The sequence below is a fragment of the Trachemys scripta genome, chromosome 2, assembly GCF_013100865.1.
Source record: "Trachemys scripta elegans isolate TJP31775 chromosome 2, CAS_Tse_1.0, whole genome shotgun sequence".
In the NCBI taxonomy this organism is placed as follows: Eukaryota; Metazoa; Chordata; order Testudines; family Emydidae; genus Trachemys; species Trachemys scripta.
Window position 1 is genome coordinate 227736428 of NC_048299.1, and position 18059 is coordinate 227754486.

Here is an 18059-nt window from a genome sequence, read left to right on the forward strand (position 1 = left end):
TATATATCTGGGACATGAACTTTTCAGCAGCTGTTTATGAGGCCGGTGTTCACTGCCTCTTGCTTCCTAGCATAGCCCCTTTCTGCTGCTACTGACAGAAATGCCATTCCATAGCACCACTTCCACCTCTACTACTCGTCATGGTTATTATTTTTAAACCTAACAATGAAACTGACAATAACAGTGGCTTGTATAAGGTATAAAGTGTTACAGAAACAGGACTCTTTTAGAAATTCCCTACCATGAAGCATGATAAGATAATAATGATAATATTGGGCTATTTTCTTCAACATAATTAGTAGGTCAGCGCTAATGCAACACAAGCATTAATGTCAGGATTAAAGCAAGTTGCAGAGGCCAGGGCACAGGCTAGGCTTCAGAAGGATCATTCCTTTCACACTAGAAATACAGGAATAAACAGACTAATGTACAGTACTGCCAACTCTAAGAATTGTACATTAAATCCCCCCGAATCATGGGGTTGGTTTAAAAATAATGAGATTTTAAGGAAACAATACACTGCAATGTGCTTTGGTCTGCTGCCTGAGCCAGTAAGAGGAAGCTAACCACCCCTGATATGCATGAAATTATTTCCCGTTCAAAATTCAGACTTACATGCACAGTATTCCCAACCCAAGTGTTCAAAAATCATGAGTGAGGCCATAAGATGGTCTTTAAAAATAATTTTGTTACTTTAATTTGTTTTCTGGTTTCTGAGCCTTCAGGGTGCACTCAGTTCATGTTTTCCAGCTTTTCTCTGCAACCACAATACTTTTTTGTTTTTAAACGAAAGCTGGGATTCTCTCAATCTGTTGATTCGTAGAGCTGGAGCGTTAAGAAAAATGCCAAATATCACAAGACGCACATTAAAATCATGAGCGTTGGCAACACTGCATGGACCCATAATGCACACACAAAAATATGGATATGCAGGATTCACTGTGCTCAAAGGAGTGAGAGAGCTGCTGTCTTCATGAATTCACAGAGTTTAATGCCAGAAGGGATCATAAGATCATCTAGTCTGACCTCCTGTATATCATAGGCCACAGAATTTCACCCAATTACCCCTGTACTGAATGCAATAACTTAGGGTTGAGTAATGCATAACTTGGGTCTTGCTGAAGCATATATCACAGAAAGGCATCCAGTCTTGATCTGAAGACATCAAGAGATGGAGCACTCAACATTTTCTTTGGTAGTTTGTTCCAATACTTAATCACCCTCACTGTTAAAAAATTTAACTTTTCTCTGTTAGATTAAAGAGCCCTTCTCCCCATTAAGGTGCTTATACACTGTAATCAAGTCACCTCTCAGTCTTCTTTTTGATATGCTAAACAGATTGAGCTCTTTAATTCCCTCACTGCAAGGCCCTGAAGTAATTTTTCTGGCTCTTTTCTGCAACTCCTCTAATATTTCAATTTCTTTCCCTCTCTATCCATTTTCCTTCTTATTCGCTTGCCTTCTCACACTCCACGGCCAACTCAGATTTGCCCAGTCTGCTGTTCTGCACTTCCTCACCATTTTTTCCCTTACAATCTCCTACCCCTCAAAATTTTCCCTTCTATGTCACATATTGCCCTATACCTCCAGTTTTCCTTCTGCGTCCCGCATTTCTCTGCAATTCCTCTCAGTGCCCTCTAACAATCCACATTCCTCTCTCCTCTTAGCTTCCTGTTCATTTCCAAACTATAGCGCCTAAAGACTATCACCATCCCTGCGGGCAGCCTGGCTTCTGTCCCACAAGAAACTATAGGGAATTTTACAAAAGGCAGCCTCACTTCTGCTTTCAGCTTCTGTAGGGAAATGGTGACCATCTTAACTGAGGGAAGCCTATGACATAAATTCTATTGGACATTTATAAAAAAGTTTGCAAGGCTGCTGCTGAATGCTGGGAGATTATGAGAAGGTATTAAAAAAAACAAAATATATATTGGGAAACTCCTGATATTACAGCTGACAAAGCTGAATACAGGAGAAATGCCAGAGCCAAGAGATCTGGGTCACAGGCTCGGTTGGCAAGGGTATTAGAGAAACAAACCCCTTTTTACTATTTGTGAACACCAAATAACATTAGCTCTTAGGAACAAATTGCAATTTTTCCCTTTGAAAAACAGAATGGAAATGATTTCTTCAAAGCTGATTTTTGACCAAATGAGGTAAGCCTTGGCAGCTAGGGGCTTAGAGTGAAGACCACGCTAATGCCAATCATGTGATCAATCCCAACTAGTACTAATATGCTTTTTTTTTTTTTTTGCTGTTTCACCACCATTTCAGAAATGTTTATTTGAATCTAAATTTGCTCAAGTGAATGCAGTTTAATATCAACAGTTTATTATTAACAACGACTTAGCCTTAGGCCAATGAGCAAAAATCCAAAATGTAGTACAATAAAACAAAACTAAATCTGGAATTATACAATAATAAAAACATATAAAGAAAGATGAAAAAGGACACAAACCATTAAACCATATATGATCACCATGACACGATGCAAATTGGGCATCTGCTCGAATCACAGATATATTATCAGATGCCAACAAATATTCTACTTTAAGAGGTCATAGAAAAAAAAAAAAGGCATCCAGGACAAAAACACAGAAAGCCATTTTGACCTCAAGTGGCAATACAGATTACAATGTAATAAATAACCAGTAGTGTCTTCTTCCTGCCCTCAGTCCCAAGGACAGAGTCCGTTACATTTCTCGGTGCCAGTATATTGGCCTTCTAAGTAAATTGTCTGCATGGATTGAAAACAGAGAGCTGTGAATGATCTCCTTAGCAAGTTATTGCACAAACTATCTAAATATCTGGCACACCCATAAGTCTTTTTAACAAGGGGAAACCAAGGTGACATATTTGTAATAGAAACAACTGCCATATCCTATTGCTTATCAATGTCCTCTATTCTTGACTTGATTATGGAGTTCCCATGTTTAAACTTCAACCTAATTATTTCTAATTGTAACACCTAGAGAATGCAAGGAATTTTGAATATATTCTAACTAACAAAATTTGCATGAGAAAGACCTGCTGAGCTCTTCCTGTAGGCATGTGCTGTGGGTGCATATCATGGGTATAGTTTGGGATGGACATGGGGGGCATTGCCCCTCCGCCCAACTGCAACCCTGGGCGGGCACAGAATTTGCCCCTACACACAGCCCAGTTGACCTGGCTGGAGCTACCCCACCCTTCGCCCCCAAACACAGAAGTCAAACTACGCCTATGGTGCATACTATAATTATAAAACCGAATATTAATATTGTGATGTTGCACTTTGTGCAGAATAGAACCCATGCCTATCTTGGCTCCAAGAAAAGCAGCAGGGATATTATTTGATAAACTGAGGATCTTCCTAAGGTATTTGTTTTGAATTACTTCCAGTCCCATGGGATCATTCCATTGCCATATTTCTGTGCTGTACAAAATTTGAGCACATACCTTAGACACAAAACACACTAAGGGCAGGTTTGACTAACTTACCCCCACAGGTCCAGGTAAAATGCAATATAGCGTGCATTGAATTTGAGGCCTTTTCTTTCGTTACCTGAAGATGTTGATTTTAGACGCCATTTTGTGAGATCCAGACACCCAGGTAAGGGAGAGAGCTAACTTGTTCAATATATTGCCCATCAATCCTCCATTTATGTAACCGCCATCTTTAGCTAAAGACATTTACTTTAGTTTTTGAATAATTTATCGAGAGGCCCTCCCACTGGCAATATGAACAAAATGCATTTAATAAACTCTTCAGGCCCACTGGTGTTTGTGATAACAAAACCACATCCTCTGCATATAAGAAAACAGACACAGAGTGATTCATAATTTTAGGGGACAGAATTGATCCTTTTTTAATGCTAAAACAACATCATAGATATAAAAATTAAAACAAAGAGGAGCTAAAAAGACAGGCCTGCCAAACCTCCGATGTAACTGGGATGGAATCTGTTTATTTCCCACACAGGCCTATACTAATCTTGGCCACTGTATGTTTATGAAGAGCTCTCAAAAGAAAAAGTAACTGGGGATCTATTCCAGCAATCTATAATTGCCGTCCCTATCAACAGAATCAAAAGCCAATTTCAGATCAACAAAAGCTGCGTACCATTTTCTTTTCTTAGGTGGCACATATTGATAGATCAAATAAGAAAGAAAAACCGATGGTCTCTGGTGGAGTGGGCATTTTGGAAACCAGCTTGTTCCTCAGCAAATCATTTACTTTTTTTCTGCCCAATCCTCTAATCTCCCCAAAAGCTCTCTAGTGTAAATTTTTAAAACAACATCCAATACACTAACTAGACAGTAATTTCCTGGATCTTTCCTATTCCCTTTTTTATAAAGTGGAATAATAATACTGGTAGCCCAACCTGAGGGCATATTAATGTTGGAGAAAAGTTTAGCCAAAACAGGTGCCCACTGATCAAAATTCTTCTTAAATACTTCCATAGCAATAAAATCCTCCTTTGGGGCTTTATTACAATATTGTTGATTAAAAAATTAAGATAAAACAGAACATTCTGGAAGAGAACAGGGAATGGAGGTTACCTGAGCTGATTGTATTATTATAAAGTCTGAAAAAATATTTCTCCCAAATTAGGATGACCAGGTAGCAAGTGTGAAAATTGGGAAGGGAGTGGGCACAATAGGCACCTATATAAGACAAAGCCTCGAATATTGGGACTGTCTCTGTAAAATCGGGACACCTGGTCACCCTATCACAAATATGGTTGGGGATCAGCACTTCAATATTACTCCTAGTCTTATTGGAACCCATTGCTGCCAATGTCCAAAAACGTACAGAATTTTTCATTTTGGCAGTAGATTCAGATTCCTTCTACAGTGCCATATGATGTTCCAGCTTTTTTTCTTCCTTTCTTTCAGCAATGTTTTAGAAAGTTCTCTAGAATTCACTAGGTTTGTGATGGGGTCTTGTGAACTGTCTTTCCTAACCTCTCTGGCCATAATCTGTTACTGTTTTTTCTGACAAAAACAATCATGCAGTACAAAAAAAAGGTTCAACTCCAATACATTTACTAGAAACAAAAAACTCAGAAAAAAATTAGAGTGGGCATCTTCTACACATCACTGGAAATGGAAAAGATTGATTGACTGGAAAACTGCTGATCAACTCTTAACATAGTTGAAAAATCCACTCATGGTGGATTATAACTATACTGCTGGGTAACCACGCTGGTTTTAGACATGCATAATGAAGATGTTCCTAAGTTACAACGGACAATGTAGACCCAGAAAGTAGACTCCAGCACAGGAAATGCCATTCTGGACTTCTTGAGAGGAAGAAGTGACCATTATCAGATCCATGATACTACTCAATTTCACCAAACTAAGGAAGTGGCTCAAAACAACAATACAAGATGAAGATATGGAAAGATGTATTAGGTCAAGTAGTCCAACCTTCTGCCACAGTAGGGTTGTTGCTAGTGCTAGTTGCCAATATACTGTAGTTTAATATATATTTATATGATGGGTTCCATCACCTCTCCAGAGGAACTATTTTATTCTCTCAGGTCATTTTCCATGATATACAACCTGAATTTATAGGATTTAGATTTTAGGGATGAAAATTGGGCAAAATTAAGAAATCTAGTAAGTAAGTTCTGAAGGGAAGAAGTATTAAAATCTACAAGTGTGGAAAAAAAATGGGGGATCCTAAAAGCACCCCAGGCCAGATCCTCAGCTGGTGTAAATTAGCATATGTCTATTAAAAATCAAAGGCCTGTTTGATTTACACCAGTTGAGGATCCAGCCCATCATAACTAACATACAGCGCAAAAGATACAATGTGTAAGAAACAGCAAATACGAGTTAAGACAGGTTTTTCAATAATTTAATTTTTATTGAACTGGTGCCTTTTATGACTTCATTTCAAATGTAAAATTGAGATCCTTCACCCTAACAAAGCCACAATAGTGTCTCTCTTTATTTTTGCTAAATCCACAGTATTCATTGACACTATGTAAAACCATTATGATGAAAATTGTAACTGATCAATTACAATCATATCAGGTCAGAGGGGAAAGAGATTTTTAGTCAGACTGTTTAAAACTCTAATGTTATTCATTTTATGTTAAATTACTTAACTCAAACTTCTGATAAAAAATTGGGAGAAAAGTTTTATTTGTTAATGAGTCATTCTACTCTGCCACTTCAGATGGCAGCTAGGAATGCTTCCCTTCCAATTTTTCTAGTTTCCCAAAACAATCACAGGCAGCCCATCCCCACACTGGGGCACCAGATAGGGGAGGAGTTCCCTCAACACCTGGAGGAAGAGAGAGAGAGAGAAAACCAGGCTCTCCTAACAATTCCATGAATCTAGTGGGCCATCCTGCCTCTGGGATAACAGCCTTTTCCTGCTGCTAGATAGTGTAGGTAATCCTGTAGTTCAAGTGCAGGTATTCAAGTGTTGCATGATGGGAGTCATTCTTACAGCTGTACATAATATTTCCTTTTAAAAACACTTAGGAAATTACATTAAAAAAAACTATAGTACAAGAACATTATTTAAGTTGCAAAGTCAAGCAAGGTTAAGGAAAGCCAGATTTATGATTGCCCATGCAACCTTAATTCTACTCCTTTTTGCATATGCATTATGATATAATCTTTAATTATATGACCACATATTATTGTTTTCCACAGGCCCTCTGTCTAATTCAGTGCATAGAATGGACATACAAGTGGAGCAAATTAAGATTGAATAAGCAACATTAAATCTGGCAATTCCTATCTTTTGAGTGGTTGACTTTTCAACCTAAGTAACGTTTTTTCATCATAGCTTTTAAAAAAAATGTAATTGTTTATATAACTTTAAAGGTGATTTCTATTTAGAAGGTGATTTTTTGTTTACAAGCCATGCTGTTGCCTAAATAAATGCCAAGCCAAGGCCGAGTTGACTGGTAGCCCAGAATGCAGTTGTTACCAAGTTGACAGGGACCACCTCAGATCCTTACTGAGTACTGATAGGTCTAAATATTGTATCTGAGACATAACTAGATTAAAAAGGGGTTCTTACTGAAAGATAAGCTGAGAAAGTTTGGAACAGTATAAACAATTTGCTGGATGAAATGAGAGGTTGAGGGGAATATGTTTGTTGAATCACTAAGATATTTACCATAGTTTACCATTATAGTAAAGTACCACGTAGTTGTGAGTCACTACTTTATAGACAGGAAGAATCCTCAAGCTATCATATAAATAACTAAAGGGATTCGTTTATATTAACAGCTAGCTCCCTACAAATTTCCATTTAATTCTTTTAACCTAAAACATGGCTAAAGGTTCTGAATCTTTTCCCCAAACATAACTAATTCTGATCATTGCCAAAACGTCTCCTTCTTCTCCCTGAAAGAAGCTTACATTTAGGCTGACAAAGTGTATGACATATTTAGTACAATTTAAAGATGACTCGCAAAAGCAAATAAAAACTGCTTGTGCCCTTTTTTGTTTTCTTCTTATATATACCCAGGGTCTGAAAAGTGCGGTGTTTGATTTACTATTTTATTTGACTTGTTTTTTGCATTAGAAATAGCTGAAGTATCAAAGTCTTGTCGTCTTCCATGTTTTTATAGAGCACTGTTTTGGAAGACTATAGAACTAGAATGGAAGTCTCCTCAGATCTCAGCTGAAGTGGCAAGGGAGAAGGAATGATTAACAAAGAAAAATTTTGTCCCAGGTGTTTGCCAGAAGCTTGAGTTAAATAAAAACAAAAACAAATTTCAGTTTTTCTCAACTGCAAAGCTGCCAGTCTCTTGTCACTTAGGATGCTGTCATCCCTCTATTTCTCCAGTCATCCATAAAATCAGGGTAGATAAGACCTGATATTACTAACATAAAAAAACCACCCAGCAGACCCTTACACACCAGTTTAAACCCAAAACATTCAGGTTTTCTTTGTACATCTTGAAGAAGCAAAAGAGGGCACAAATGCAATTTCCTCTCCTTCGTGGATCACCTTAAGGATTTTATTGTGGCAATATAGGCAAACGGTGGTGGCAAGAACATGCCATAAATAAAGCAGTATTTGTGCAAAGGTGAGATTTAGTAATACTGACATCTTAGTTGGCCTATTAAATAGATATGTGTGGGGTGAGGGTATTATACCTGGTCATGGCTGGCTTCAATGGAGCTTCCGATGCCATGGAAAGTCATCTGCACAGGAGACAGTGTCAAACAGGTCATACACTCTTTGCCATTTTGTCTATCACTGTAGTGTACCTATAACAGAATAACATAAGTAATCTGCTAAACACCGGATTCCATAAGGGAGTCATGCTGAAATAATCTGTCCCTTTCCAACAAGACTGTAAAGGAATTCAAAACATTTACACTGAATCCAGTTTTAATATAAAACAAGGAGTGTGCAAAATATTCTGTGTATCCACATGCTCAACAGGGGACAAATTTCAGTTATTAATCAGTTTCTTGGTCCCTCTTTAGGCACGATGTGCTGCAGAGCTTAGGAACCTTGAGGCTCAATTAAGGGTGTTGTTACAGACCTATGAAACTAGGTCCAAGTTTCAGTTTTGAACTTGCATGTTTATTTTTAATAACCTTTTATAGATCAGTTAAAAAACTTTAGTATAAATTACTATGGTCTCCACAGACTTGCACTGACTAGAGCTGGTTGGGAATTTTTCTATGAAACTTTTTTCATCTGAAAATGCCAGTTTATTGGAAAAAAAATTTTTTGCAACAAAAGGGTCAGTTTCAACAAATTTCTTGACAGAATGTTGAATAAAACCTTTTGAAATTGCTGAAATATTTCATTTTGACATTTTCTAAATGAAAATTCTGGTTTTCCAGTTCAAAAAGACATTTAGTTTAGAAACTTAATCCAGTTATAGTAAAAACATTTTTAAATGGTCAAAAATGAAACATTTCAAAATTATTTAAACAAATTTGACCTGAAGTGAATTTTTCAAAACAATTGACCAGAAGTTAATCTCCCCCTCCCCTTACACACACACATTTTTGATGCACAATACTTTTGAAGATTTCAACTTCTCATTCCCATTTGGAATGGAAAAATTTGTTTTGCCATCCCAAAAATTTTCACAGGATGGGGAAACCATTTTCCATCCAGCTCTGGCACGGACATTACTTTTAATTTTTTCACTGCAATGTGATCTCTATTGAAATGCACTGTTTGGCATTGCAATATGGTTATCATAGATGTGAATTTGATAACAGTTTTTCTTTGTAATCAAATTAAAATGACTCATAACATGGGGAAGGAAGTCACATTATTTTTAGAGCTGTCTATCTTATCAATCTCTATTGGTATCAAAAAGCACACACTAATCAGATTCTTGAATGGAATATACAGGAAGATACTGGTCCTACTGGATTTTCCCCTTTGCCTTTTGGTCACCTTAAAACAGCTCTTAAACCTTCTACAGAAAGAGAACGGTCTTCTGTCTTGAGGCAAAATGAAGTCAAGCATCTCCAATGTTTTATTAGTAGGAACTGGGTTTGCCACTCAGGCTGAACTGATGAAATATTACAATCTGCTTTGTAGCTCCTGGTTTCTTGACAGGCAGATAAAGCACTTTGTTCTACAAGAGGGATGGAATTTAGTTTATGGTGGTAATTTACATTGGTTACCTGACCCCTGTCAGAAATGGAAAGGGAGATTAGCCCTACTGGAGACAGACATTTTAGGCTCGTACCTATTTACAGCTGTACGGCTATTGGGAAAAGGTTATGTGATAGAGCCGCATCTTTAAATTTAGGCTAGAAATTTGATTATTATTATTTCTGTGGACAACTAGGAACCTTATTAAATGATCCCAAATGTCTGTGGAATTGATTAAGAGATATATAACACTGGATTGTGCACTGGGTAACTGTATGCCTTGTGCCCGATTCTTCTCTCTTACTGGATAAACTGGGAGTAGTTGAATAGAGGAGTTACACCAATGCAAAACTGGTTTAAGCGAGAGGATAATCATGCCATCGGCATGTTGCAGAGTTAACCTTATTGATCATGCTGCCTGTTGCATATGTGTGGCCAAATGGCCTCTGTGAGATCTATAATGTGAATTTTCCCTTGTGCTAGACATAAAAATACTGATTTCACTCAACCTCTTGTTACAGCTTTCTGGATCATCCCTCTTCCCCCTCCCCCCCTCATCCACCTCCACAACATGTGCCTACTAAATTGCTTATGGCTGTCTGCCAGAAAAGCCATACTACTTACTGAGAAACCACAAGAGGCCCCTTCACATATACAACGGCTCAACTCTGATTGATCGAAAGAGTTATGAAGGTATGAAATTGGGCTTACAAACATTAACTGAAGTTCTCTAAATATCAGGACTACTGTTATTACAAGAATGTATCAGGAACCCATAATCATAGTATCTAGTTGCAAATCCAAATACTGCTGAATATATGGTGTAGGGAGAGAGGGCCAGGGAAGCATCACAGGATGATTCTGTGTCTCCAGCATGCCACAGAGCAGGCACCAGGATTAGGCCCCAAATAAGCCAAAACTGATATTAATCAATAAGTGCTTTTGTAATCACACACACACAGTGGAGCAGATACATATCGTACAGTGCGCAGGGAGGTCTGAAGCAAGGAACTTTTTTTAATGAGAGTATATGAACAAATTCATTGATCATAGAAATAACTGCACAAATGTAACTAGCTACAAGAACAAGAAATGTGATAAACTCAGCGTTTTAATTATCTCCCTTTCTGAGCTAAGTACTGCTGAATAAGCTTTGTGATGCACGCTGGTCTAGTCCAATGGGTCAGGCCATTATTTAGAAGTTTCTCAGCCACCCGCAGTCTTCAAAACATCTCGCCAACACAAGGCACCCTCAGTTTAACCAGATTCAATGTTTTCTTCATCAATCTTCCATTTCCCTGAGCTAGGAACTGATGGGTGCTGGGGAGTCGGAAGGAAACAGAATATAGTTCTTTAGCCAAATTTCTCTGGCCTGTCATACAGTCTGCAAAACACAGTATTTGTCACAGAGATCTATGTGGCAGTTGGAAAACAATTGTATTATTGGCTTTGTTGTTCTCCTGGGCTGAAGTGGCTCGCTTGCATAGCATCTGGGAACACGAGCACTTCATTGACAGAATGCAGATGGAGGCATCCAGGATGGAGGAAGGTAGTCGACTATAGATGACTACAGAGGTATCAGGGAAGGAAGGAAGAACTGACTTCTTTGTGAGGAGGAGAGTGGCTGCTAAGCACCCCGGGCAGCAGACACTGCTCCATCCCCACCCAGGCCCATCTGAGACAAGAACTGGTATGCAATACTGGCAGCTGGAAGAGAGGACCAGATCCCAATGGCCAATGAGGGGGAACCACCTGTCTCCAAGCCTGGAAAGCTACCACCCCCAAGAGGGAGAGACAAAGGGTGGTGGTGGTTGGGGACTCCTTTCTAAGGGGGGGGCGGAGGCGTCCAACTGCCAACCTGATGTGGCATCCCAGGAAGTGTATTGCCTGCCCAGAGTCCACATGCAAGACATTATGGAAAGGTTGCTGAGGATCATCCATCTACTAATCCATGTGGACACTAATGATACTGCAACGTAGGACTCTGGGCAGATCAGCAGTGACTACAAGGCTCTGGGAGCGAGAATAAAGGAGTTTGGGGGCACAGGTGATATTCTTGTCAATCCTGCTGGTTGAGAGTAAGGGCCCAGGCAAGGACATGCATATCCTGGAGAGGAATGCATAGCTGCACAGATGGCACTAGCAAGAAGGCTTGGGCTTCCTTGACCATGGGATGCTGTTCTGAGAAGGAAGACTGCTGGAGTCCACCTGAGCAACATGGAAGAGCATCTTCATGAACCAACTTGCCAACCTAATGACTAGGGCTTTAAACTAGGTTCAAAGGGGACAGGTGACAAAAGCTCACAGGTAAATAAAAAAAAGTGACCTTGACAGAGGGCTGGAAGTTTGAGGGAGTGTGCAGGGGGAGGGAGGGTGAGAATGGAAAATTACAATAGGTTCATAGGAACAACAAGAGGGAATACAACGGAATACTCTGCTCAACATCTTAGATGCTTATAAACAAAAAAAAGGATATAAACAGGAAAAACTGGATGTCTTAGTATGCAATCTAAATTATGAGTTAATTGGCATCACAGACTCTGTGGGATAAATCTCATGACTGGAATATTGGTATAAAGGGGAATAGCTTATTCAGGAAGGATAGGCAGGGGAAAAAGGGAGAAGGTGTTGCATTGTACATCAATGTATATAGTTGTTCTGCAGTCCAGAAGGAAGTGAGAAGCAGAGCAGTTGAAAGAACGTGGGTGAAGATAAAAGTGGGGGGAAAAGGGGTAATGTTGTGGTTGGGGTCTGCTATCGGCCACCAAATCCGGAGGATGAGGCATTTCTAAAACAAAACAAAACAAAACAAAACAAACAAACAAATATCCAAACCACAATTCCTGGTAGTAATGGAGGACACTAGTTGAAGGCTGACCAGGTATTCTTAGCAGCAGCCTCAGAATCTGAGATTGGGGAGTGGCAGCTGGAGGCTGGCCAAGTGCTCTGAGAGTGTTTACATTGTAATTACTAAGATTAATAACTACAATAATACTTTGCGTTTGAAGTTCCTAAGTGCCTATAACTCAAGGGCCCCAGAGTGCTTTACTAACGTTCATCTTTACCATACTTGTCAGGCAGGCAAGTACTATTTGTGCAGAGAGGTTAAGTGACTGGCCCATATTCATTCAAGGAGTGAGTGGCAGTGAATGAAATACAAGCAGGCTTCAGTTCCCTTTTCTAATCCACTGACCATGTTCATTCTCCTTATATTTAGGAAGTAAAAATAAAAAGATTATGAACAGCAAATACTGTCAAGATTCACCACCTCGTTTTAAGCTTTAGCGTTTGAAATAAAGAGAAGTTCATAAAAGAGCTCAGGCCCCTTTTAGGAGTAAGCAGCTACAAAATTCAATTTAGTAAAATGTGAAGTATTTTGTTTAGATTTTTTGTTTTATAAATAACAGCAGCCTCTGTAAGGAGAAGTATCATGAGTCTGGTAAAGGAGTGTCTGTGATAACATAATGATGCTAATAGCTGTAAGTTTCTGAGCAAAAATTCCAGAATCCTGAGCAGATTTGGGCTAACGTGTGTATGCTTCTCTGCAAGAAACCTGCAACTGAATACACTAGTAAACATCCCAGACACCAGATTCAAATCATGGGCTATATCCTGGCTGCCTCCTTCCTGGAAGCACACATCAGCGGTGTAGTCACATATTCATGATCGTATGCTCTTTGTTGTGACAATGGCAACTATGCACCACCTTGCACAGATTATTCCAGTGAGGAGAACAAATCATCTATATGGTTTGACTGTGTGTGTTGTGTGCAGGGCCATGCTGGCCAGAATGTGGATGCATATTAATATTGCTTTTGTAGCATTTGTGTGTGTCAACGCTGAAGCCAGTTAATAACTGGGCCAAAATTTGGCCCTTGTTTTTACTACTCTCTGTTACTAGAAAAGAGTTTAATTGTATATTCTACTTTGATGGGATGTTATGTGTTTCAAAATATTTATGTTTACCATGTTACAACTGAATGCAAGATGATATAGCCAAAATTTTTCACTTTGCAGACTAGTTTAATAATGGAAAATCCGATTGAGGCTGTATAAAAATACATCAGAATTTATAGTCGTTATAGGATTACTACTAACATAGCACTACTGTAAAATTTAGCCTTCTGTTACTTTGTATATTGAGTATAAAAACACACATCCCTTGATTCTTGAATCTAGTTTTACTGCTATGCCATTCACCAGTTACACATACAGTAGCGACAGGAATTGTCAAATATTGCAGGATTTACCTCACACCTTTCAACAACTCAGTTTATAACAAAGGGCCAAAATGCCATTACAGAGATATTACACCTACTAACCATGGCTCTGATTCTGCACAAATGTGTATGTGCTTAACTTCAAGCACATGAGTAAGTCTCATTGCCTTCGTTGGACTACTCATGGGCTTAAAGTTAAGTATGTTTGTTTGCAAGAACATGGCCTGTGCTGTTATTAGGTCACAATTATTCAGAGGAAGATACCCCTTATACTAGTTGTCAATGGTTCTGACTAACCATAATGCATTAAACTATTGTTTGAAAATAAGGTAGCTTTATGATAACCAGACACTGAATGGAGCAAAAAAAAAAAGTCAGCTCCGCAAAGAGATTTTCACACACTACAGCTTAGCTGTTCACAGTTTGAAGCACAAATTCTGTCTGGCCAAACACTTCCTTTCTTGCACATTTATTAGCTTAAAAAATAATGTGAACTACAAAAAAAAAAAAAAAAAGTCATGTGTGACACTGGAGTTCATGTTTCAAACCAAAAAAAAAAAAAAAAAAAAAAATACACTGATTCAAAGTATCAGCAGGAGTCTCAGAATGCTAGACAGAAATAAACTGGCTAATAAAATGCCATTATGTTCAGCAATGCACAAATCTTTAGGATTGACACGCCACCAGGGTCATTCTGTTAGAACAAAAGATGGCATTTCTTTAAAATTTGCCCTTAAATTCAAATTCTGCCCTCAACTATTCTAAATTTACATCATTGTAACTCTGATGATTTCAGACAGGTTACTCCAGATTTCTGTTGGCGAACAGAGAAAATGGTAAAGAATTTTGATTCATATGACAGTCTTACAACATATTTTCCTTCCATTTAACTTTTTGTTGAATCGTTTATTTTTGCCACATTTCTCCTTACTATTTTATTTATGTTAACTGTATACTCTTAGTACTTGGATTTGCTATTTTAAGCAGTAAGAGAGTTTAAAAAAAAAATAGTGCTCATACTTTGGTCCACTTCTGTTCCAATGACAAATAGTGTTGGGAAGCTACACAATAATTAATCTGATTTACATATGTACACTGATGAATTCAAATCATTTGTGACCCAAGCTCAGACTCAGGAGTTTCTACCATATATTAGTCTAGCAAATAAGGTGTGAATCTTTTAATTCTCCTTAAGCCCCCTTCCCCCTGCCCCACACCTTTTGCCCCAATGTTAGAATTAACCACATCTGATAGGGAATGGCACATAAAATATCAAGTTAAAACATTGCTTACTGGTCTTAGTAGCTACCTTACAATTTGACAGAGAAGAGAGTGGAGGGGGCATACAGTGCAAACAAAATAAGGAGGGTAAAAAGACCCAAAACATGAAAAACAATTACAAAATGATGGAGTATAAATGCAAAAAGCAAGACCCAGATGAAAATATTTTTCTCAGTCCCAGATGAAAAAATAAGACATAAAAATAAAAAGAAAAATCATAAAAAAGCATTGAATCAAACTGTTTCCTGCAACGCTGGAGTTCCTTGATGTAGTGGGGTTACTAAATATAGTATTTTACTAATCTCAGCAGGGAGCTGGCTAACTGCATGCCTGTCAGATGTTTCTAATGGTCACCCCCTGTGGAACAAATCTAAGGAGCGCATGAAAAACACCCACATTTAAGAAAGACCCCTTGCTAGATCATTAAGGAAAGATAAAGGCCTGTACATTCATATGTGATATATAACACAATCATTATGTCAAGAAAACATATGTTTGATTAGTATGCTTCAGGTTCATTAATCGCTGTGTCCACTTCACAGCAGTGGGCAAAGTTTCCATTGTAGCTACTGCATGGAAGAGTAAAGATACTCGGTAGCTAAAAGACTGACAGTTCAGCACTAAATCTTGGGATATTCATAACATGCTCCCTGCTTCTACAGCCAGCATACCAGCTGTATTATAGGCTTAAATCTTTATTAAAACATGCAGTACTAGGTTTCTGACTAAGAAATAAACACTTGCTGCACCATAAATAGACAGCTTAACAAACAGGTTAAGGTAGGTAGGGTGACCAGATGTCCTGATTTTATAGGGACAATCCTGATATTCAGGGCTTTTTCTTATATAGGCGTCTATTACCCCCACCTCCTGTCCCGATTTTTCACATATGCTATCTGGTCATCCTCGTCATAGGTTACCAGAACAGGTTTTTATATTGCTGGTTATAGTGGAGTGGACACTTAAGTTGCTGTATATAAAAACTTTTGTACATAGTGAACTGCAGTAGGTAAAGATGGAAAAAACTTATTAGATCAGGACATAATTCCCCCAAAGAGGACATATCAGATATTTATTAAACTAATTCTGCACTTGATCTTAGTCAAAAAGGCTTGTGCCCCATTTATTTATATACCCTCCAAACAGAAGTCTCTTGTTCTCAGTGATGGCTGTGATTTTAAAAGCTCATGCATACATCCATTGTGCTCAGTCAAGTGAGAAAGGCCTAGCCATTGACCTTTCCTGTCTTGTCATTGTAGTCACTGTGATGCTCAGTTCCATCTGAGAGGAAAGTAGGGCTTCAGCCACTGTAGTTGCATGGATCACAATGCAGCAAAATGTGTACAGTAACTTAATTTATCTTCCCTCTATCACTAGATAATATGTGCTGGGAATTAAGGTGTCGGAATGGCATGCCTAAGTTTCACATGTAAAAGAAGCAACAATGTTTTCAGTCGATGCCATTCGTGACTGCAAGAACAACTCTGTGCCTGAACAAGAGAGCCAGCACTCATTTCCTACAAATCTAGTTACGGAGGGATATATTTATCTGTGAAGAAAATACTTTTATTGTACAAAGTTAAAAATTTTAAATATATCACCCACAAAACACTACAACCAACCAGCCTGAAAAAAACAAACACATGAATTACTCAGACATGAAACATTGTAAAACACTATAGAGCAATGTAAGTCATACCTGACACAGTTCTAATACAAATGTCTTAGCCGCCTCTGATTCACTAACACATAATTATTCAGAAAACAACTAATATATTCTTGGAGAGAAAAGCCAAACTCAATTTATATTTCAAACAGTCAAAGTAAATATGAAAATGGTGCCAAATTTGTATAAAAAAAAACCTTCTGTTTTCTTCATATGTACTGGGAAAAATGAGGGGTTTGTGCCTTGCTAATGAAGTATACAAGGAAAGGGTTTGCTTTAGAAAGTTTGTGGAGGAACAAGTGACTGATGTAACTGCTTCTAATAACTGAGGAATTAAGGCAGGTTTGGAGAAAAACATTCATATTTTAAACAACATTTTGGCTTCAACGGAAATATGTATTCACCTGCTCCTAATTCTCTTCTTGGTTATGAAGACTGTTTAAGTGAAGATGGAAACTTATAAGCTGTCTATGTAGTGCAAGTGAAAGCATATATTGGAGGTTACTATCTTGATGAGCAAGGGCAGTTAATCAGTGTGAAATTGCAAGCAGAAGAACAGCTCCCAGAATTTGCTGAAAATCTGGTGATAAGTTATTGTGACAGGGCAAGGCTAGATGGCTATAGTAAAGTAATGGGAGACAGATATATTAGCCACAGGCTAAACAAATCCCTGTTACCAGGATAAGCAAATGGCAGCTGCTCCAGGTCAATTAAGACACCTGGGGCCAATTAAGATCTTTCCAGAAGGCAGGGAGGACAGCTACGTTGATTGGGACACCTGAAGCCAATCAGGGGCTGGCTGAAACTAGTTAAAAGCCTCCCAGTTAGTCAGGTGGGCATGTGTGTCAGGAGCTGAAGGAGGAAGCTGTGCTGTTGGAGAGACTGAGCAGTACAAACCATATCAGGCACAAGGAAGGAATCCTTGAGGTAAGGGTGAAGTGGATCTTGAGGAAGGGGGCTGCTGTGGGGAAGTGGCCCAGGGAATTGTATGCGTCTTTTTTCTAAGAAGTCAGCTACTGAAGCTGATCCTATTAGGGTCCCTGGGCTGGAGCCTGGAGTAGAGGGCAGGCCTGGGCTCCCCCCTGATTAATCATGAGTTTGGGAGACAACAGAGACTGTGCAAGGGAGGGTAGCTTCTCCTCCCCTCCCTTACTGGCTTATGATGAAAATGGCTCAGTAAGCTGTGACCCTTGCTTCTAGAGAGAGAGGCGCTATGTGGAGTGTCACAGTGAGCCTCTGAGGCTAGCAAAATCTGCCAGGAAACACGGGACCTATAGAGACAAGGACAGAGCTTTGTCACACT

The 18059-nt window shown here is 38.7% G+C and overlaps 1 protein-coding gene across 19 annotated transcripts in view; it reads right to left on the reverse strand.

The window, feature by feature from the left end:
* Positions 1 to 18059, reverse strand: part of STAU2 (staufen double-stranded RNA binding protein 2) — a 218507-nt gene that overhangs the window by 87374 nt on the left and 113074 nt on the right. For 6 of the 19 annotated variants that reach the window (XR_004644767.1, XM_034763136.1, XM_034763121.1 and 3 more), the window contains one exon: positions 8116 to 8229. The exons of 2 other annotated variants lie outside the window; for them this stretch is intronic. Coding sequence is in view for 15 of the 17 variants with exons in the window: in XM_034763136.1 (XP_034619027.1) it covers positions 8116 to 8229 (114 nt within the window). In the remaining 2 variants the exon portion in view is untranslated. Of the gene's footprint in view, positions 1 to 717; positions 826 to 2238; positions 2738 to 6145; positions 6278 to 7222; positions 7357 to 8115; positions 8230 to 10831; positions 10910 to 18059 lie in introns of those variants that run through there. 11 more of the 19 variants (XR_004644768.1, XM_034763122.1, XM_034763128.1 and 8 more) reach the window with 10 other exon arrangements.